This window comes from Pseudorca crassidens, chromosome 10, assembly GCF_039906515.1.
Source record: "Pseudorca crassidens isolate mPseCra1 chromosome 10, mPseCra1.hap1, whole genome shotgun sequence".
Lineage (NCBI taxonomy): Eukaryota > Metazoa > Chordata > Mammalia > Artiodactyla > Delphinidae > Pseudorca > Pseudorca crassidens.
Genome location: NC_090305.1, coordinates 25,420,313 through 25,426,312, shown reverse-complemented (window position 1 = coordinate 25,426,312; position 6,000 = coordinate 25,420,313). Strand labels below are relative to the sequence as shown.

Genomic DNA, 6,000 nt, shown 5'->3' with positions numbered 1-6,000 from the left:
GAATGTGCAGACCTCTGGTCTAGATCTAGGAAAGTAACTCTAATAGCCTGGGGCAGGGAGGGAGGAAGGAAAAAGGAGTGGACTTCGAGCTGGGGCCTTTAGTGGGGAAACTCGGAAAGGCTTAGAGGAAGGAAATTGGGGTTCAGCCACCACCATGTCTTACGATGTGGGGATCGATCCCTCCTCCTGTGAGCTGAGCCACAACATAACCTTCCAAACTGAATTATTTATATCTATTGGGGTGAGTTCCTAGATGGTGAAGAAAGCGGATTTTTCTCCAGTCATTCAGAATTAGCAGCGCATAAACAATGTAAAACTAAGCACAGGTAATCAAAAACATTTTAATGATTAATGTTTAGACATTATTTAACATTGTGGGTATATCCAGATGAGCTAAAGCACACTTTGACAGCACACTATTGAATGTTATACGTTCTGTATTGAAATATGTAGACATTTGCAAACTAGGACCTAGGAAGACATACATTTACAAATATACACATTCTAGATCTGATAAGGTAAATGTAAACAGATGCTGTGACTCCTTCCAAACAGAAATCCCACAAGACTAATTAAGAGAACCAACTGGCTCCCTATAATATGAATGTGCAAAATTAAAGCATGATAAACTGATATTTACATAAATATCAAACCAACAATTCGTTCATACATTGTCAATGACCTTCTCAGATGTGTCACGAGTGGTTCAGTGAATGTTTTTCTCCTCCAGACGGAGAAGGTTATTCCGAGGCTAAATTCCAACACTTTAAGATGACACACACAACAGTCCTTATCTGTTTGACCACTGCCTCTAGGGTATGAGACATGATTTTATGATAAGCAGTCTTATTTTTAAACAATATTTCTAAACAAATCTTTAGATTTGAAGCAGGATAAAAAAATTACAGGTGCTATTAGATTTACATTAAACAAACCATCTCTATCCAATCCCCCAGTTCTCTCATGTGGCAGCTATCTGTTTAATTTTACCTTAAATTTTTCTAAGGTCCTTTCCCCACCTTTAATTCATTTTGGTAAGCTAGGCACATTTTCAAAGGAAGTTTGTGTCAAAACAAATAGTACAGAAATCAACCCAAATTTGGACCCTGGCAACCAGTTCCCCACTGCTCATCTATGGGACTCTGTCAAATGGTAAACATTTAATCATCTCTCTTGAAAAGTATAAATCTTCTCTCACAAGTGGAAAGCAAAATGGGCTTTGTTTCCTGTATAAAAACACTGAAGCAATTCTGAAATTTAAAACGGCCTACTCATCCTACACACTTCCTAAAATCCTGAAGACAAAGAATATATATTTTAAGTTTCATCAAGACTGCTTTAGAACCCCCCCTCCCTTTTTACATTATTAATAGTGGCACTCAAAATAAAAAAATAAGATCTGTTAAAAAGTTAAACTGACTGTTCCACTAGATTTGAACCTGCCTGATTTAAAGCCGATATTACAAAACTGAAGGTGCCGAGTTCACATGTACAAGTCACTTGAAACTACGTGTCACACGATAGTTTCATAAGTCATGGTCTTTGACTTTTCTGAACAGAGCTATTAGAAATGAATAAAAACTTGAAACATACCCTAATTTAAACGAATACGCTTTGGGCCCTGTTTTTTAACTTTTAAGGCATGTGTGTTTCTCTACTGTAACACCATTATTATACAAATTTACAATCACATGCATGGTCTACAGTTAAAAAAAAAAAGTGTGGATTACAGTGTTATTAAATTGTGAATCACAATTCAGCACCTATCATGTTATAACTAATAAGGCAACAGCAGTGTCGTGTACTACAACAACACGCCCTCCACAGTCTAGCGCAGGGGTCGGTGAGAGCCCAGAAATGTTAAAAATCTTATGCCTACTTGGGTAATCTGTCTACATTTCCTAGGGGTTTGGAACTGATGGAAGAGGTCCTACGTGAGTCACACTATGGTAGGCCGACTAGTTACAGCAGCTGTTAACGAGCATTGGGCACAATTCATTTGTGCTTACAATCAGACGACGGGGTTCAGAGGCTGTCAACCCTTGGGCCTCAGTCCTTACGCTGCTTCCTCGGCTTCACACTGTTTTCCAGAGAAGAAAAGCTGCTGGTGTGGCCGTTCACGGCCGTCACGGAGCCGTTCTGGTGTTCTCTCCTCCGGGAGGCCCCCTTCTTGTTGTAGGTCTGCAAGGCATAAGGGCAGATGGCAACCACGGCGGGGGCCCAGCTGCATCCCTAACGTTAGAGCCTTTGGGGACCAGTGCTATCATATCAAGAAGCAACGTCTGTGGTCAAGCGACCAGGAAAATGTTTTTTTGCCACTGGTTTCAATCACTCTTCCATTTCTTTGAGGCTCAGCCTGGGTAAGTTCAGTGAGTCACAGGCTCACTGTATCAATGTTATCTGAGAGTTAGACAGAAAACACAATTTACACTTCACTCAGCTCTGCCCTTCCACGCTCCCACTGCGGTACCTTCTGTCACTCACATCCTCTGCCTTCAAAGCTGCCTCATGACTTCAGCAACTATTTCGGCCCTTTACGTACAGAGTGCTCTGCCGCGAGGGCAGTCAAAACAGGTGTGGCTTCAGCTTCGTCGGGCCCTATCCTTTAACCTCCCTCATACCTGGTGGCTGCCCCAAAGTGTAGCATGAACCACCAGCCCAGCAAGATGTGAATGCAACTCAAAGCCGCCACCCCAGGTGTGTCTGGGGAAAGGTGTCTGCCTGCATGGGGCGCAGGGAGGGGCAAACATGCTGCTCTGCCCCTCCCCGCCCCGGGGGGAGGGATGCTCAACGTGAGCCGGCTTTACTCCCTCTGTCCTTGCTCCTGACCACCCCCTATATGCCTGCCCAGAACCAGGCCCTGCCCGTGGAGCACGAACACAGGAGCCCCAGGGGTGACGGGACACAGGGGAGTCAACTGTGGCTGCAAAAGGTCAGGCTCCCCTGCAGGTAACCTGCCCTAAACAGACCCTTCCACGAGCAAAAACCTACATCACATCATGCACTTGGGAACGACCCACACCCCAAACCTGAGCAGCGGGGAGAGAAAGTGTAAGAAAACCAGGACGAAAGGCTGATTTCTGTCTATAACTGGGGTCTGTGATGGAAATTTCTTCAGACATTTAGTTAAGCCCCAAAGTCTAGGGCAGTGGGGCTGAGGGACATGGCGTTGAGACTCACCTATGGCGGGTCTGCAGTGGCCACGAGGGAGGCGGTACGGGGCCTGCTGGACAGCTCTGCTTTCCCACAGGGACCCCGAGCCTCCCTCATCGAAGACCTGGAACTCCAGAGGCCTGGACAGACTTCAGTACCTCCTCCTACATTGGCAGCGACCCCCACCCCAGCCCCACCAAGGCAGGGGCTCCCCATAGGGAACGAATGAGGGCCTTGGCTGCAAGGACCCCAAATCTCAACCGCCACAGAAGAGTGAGATTTACCTGAATATAGAAGTTTGTGAAGAGGGCAATCAGAGAAATCATGTATCCAATCTGGAAATACAACCAACCAAGAGGGAAGGCGCACGGCCAGATGACCCCGCAGCTGGTCTGGAGGATGGTCAGCACAAACTGTACCTGGTGGGGGAGGAGGCACAGCTGAGCACGCGGCCACGGCCCAGGGCCAAGGCATCCGCCAGATGGGCGCTCTACCCCGCACCCCCAAGATTGGGAAGGAACGCTTATTAACCTTTCTGTAGGTACAGAGGTCATTCCAAAAACACGGGGCCTATGCTAAACGTACCCAAACTCGTTATACATCTGAATGGGTCCTACGTATACACTCCTCCCCTTCCAACTACTGAAACCATCTTCTCTAAACCTTGGGGAACAGCCGGCAACACTGCGTTGTACATTCGGCAGTTGCTGAGGGTAGATTTCACAACAGATACATACATCAAGTCATTACGTTGTACACCCTGAACTTACACAATACTATATGTGAATTACATCTCAATGAAGCTGGAGGGAAAAATGGAAAACGCGTTTAAAAAACCTCACACACACACACACACACACCACACACAGTTCAGGAATACAGTATAGGAGATGCAAGAGTTTTGTTTTTTGTTTTCTTTGTAAAGGAAGGATGGGCGTGGGGTGTATGTTTAGAGGGACCAGGGACCTCACCGCAGGACGTGCAATCCCACGGGACACTTTCCCCATCCTTATCCATGGACCTTCTGGTTTGGTGAAGGCTGAGGCTGGCAGACAGACTGATACTCTGACTGGCATATAATGCTAATTCCCTAGATTATTTCTGACAAGTCAATCTTGAGAAGCAGGGGAAGGGCCGAGGGAAATGGGGAGAAGGGGCTAAGATAAGGCGTGGCTGCTGCTTCCTTTAAGGAGTTAACAGCGGAGGGCAGGGCTCTGCCCACTGGATTTCGGGCCCACCTTTCAGTGCTTCCATGTAGGGAACTGTTTTTTGTTGTTGCTTGTTTCCTTTTTTAAGGTTAAGTATTCTAGACTGAGAAGAAACTGTAAGTGGTGTGCAGAATAAATCTAGGCGAACTGGGTGCAATCTTCCACCTCAAAGGGCAGAGCCTAATGGGAAACCGACTCTCCAGGCTGCTCTAAATTCTGCTTCTGCAGAGCCACGCCGCGTGGAGCAAATCGATCTCTGCGTCGCTTCTCAAGTGTAACAGGGAGGCTGAAGAACAATTATCCTTCCTCACAGGTGGGTAAGGAGAAAATTAACAAGGCCTGTCCAGCCGCTGGCAAAGATGATAACGAAAGGCCAAACACATAAGCAGCTCAGACGGTCTCCTCGGATTTTTTTTCCCAGAAGGTTATCTTTCAATATTGAAAAACTGCAGTTGGCTTGGAGGGATCTGAATCAGCTTGGTTTCCTTAGAAAAAAATGTACCAATAAGGCAAGGCCAGGGCCAAGAGTTTAATACCTAATATCGACAGGTTAGCTAGCTCTGGCCTATTGCTCCCATGTCCTCATCTATAAAACAGGGGTAATAACACGAAATCAGGCTACTGGGACAATCCATGTAAAACTGCTTACTTGACGTGAGAGCCTGGCACGTAGTAAACTCAACAAATGTCAGGATTTTAACGTGAGTAGTAATAGTGTTAATAATTAGTTTATGAAAGAAATCAGGAAGGGAGAGGAATAGGGTGTATAACATACTGACAGCTGAGGAAAGCTTTAAGAAGGACGGTGGGAAATAACCACCAAGTGCGAACAGCTGCTGGGTGGCCCTGGCACGTGGGCCCAGGAAGGGGGCCGCCACCTGAGGCACAGCAGTGCCACCCTCACCACCACACAGGCTGAGAGGTCGCGCGGCATCTGCATCCTTGCTGCCTAATAAGCTAGCGCCCTGGGCTCACGCTCCTCCCAGCAAATCCTGGAAACACATACACAGGTTTCACCTTGGATTTGGGTTCTGATTAGAAAACATGTGCACACACACATGCTCTGTGCACAAACTCAGAACAAATGGCTGAACTTGAAGTCAGAGAGTTCGATTTAATCCTTGCTCTGCAATCCAACTAGCTGCACCCTCACAGGCATGGTCTCTCCAGCGACTGAAATGAACACGATGCCCTGCTCTGCCCACTTCAAGGAGTTTAACTGGACCGAGAGAGAGAGGATGGGAAAGCCACATCTTAGGTGCTCGTAAACAACAAGGAAGCCAGGAGGGCAGCAAGAGCGCCCCGGGAAGAGCTTGGCGTTCCCCAGGTGGCAAGTCCTGGGGGAAAGAGGCCACGTCACTTACCAGCTGCCCCTGCGTGATGTACTTCTTCCACCAGAGGTACGGCCTCATGGAAGGGACGGACGACAGACCGTAGTACGAGTACATGAGGACGTGGATGAAGCTGTTAAGTGTGGCACCAAAATAAGCTGCAGGAACAGAGGGAATTGGGGAGGAGGATGCCTCAATGCTTTATATGTAACAGGTCACAAATAAAATCCAAGATTCCTTTTAAATCAAAAAAAACCACAAAGTGTTTTTGAACAGGGGCTAGCAGACACGGCGGCAGCAATCTGGCA

The 6,000-nt window shown here is 47.0% G+C and overlaps 1 protein-coding gene across 2 annotated transcripts in view; it reads right to left on the bottom strand.

Annotated features, from left to right (window-relative positions):
* Nucleotides 1-327: 327 nt before the first annotated feature.
* The window catches only part of ELOVL5 (ELOVL fatty acid elongase 5), a 69,990-nt gene continuing 64,317 nt past the window's right edge, over nucleotides 328-6,000 (bottom strand). Inside the window, exons 6-9 of one of the 2 annotated variants that reach the window (XM_067752679.1) lie at nucleotides 5,726-5,850; nucleotides 3,438-3,572; nucleotides 2,010-2,181; nucleotides 328-811 (exon numbers count right to left, since the gene is read on the bottom strand). In XM_067752679.1, coding sequence (XP_067608780.1) covers nucleotides 2,050-2,181; nucleotides 3,438-3,572; nucleotides 5,726-5,850 — 392 coding nt within the window. In that variant the 3' untranslated portion in view covers nucleotides 328-811; nucleotides 2,010-2,049. Of the gene's footprint in view, nucleotides 2,182-3,437; nucleotides 3,573-5,725; nucleotides 5,851-6,000 lie in introns of both variants that reach the window. The other variant, XM_067752680.1, reaches the window with a different exon arrangement.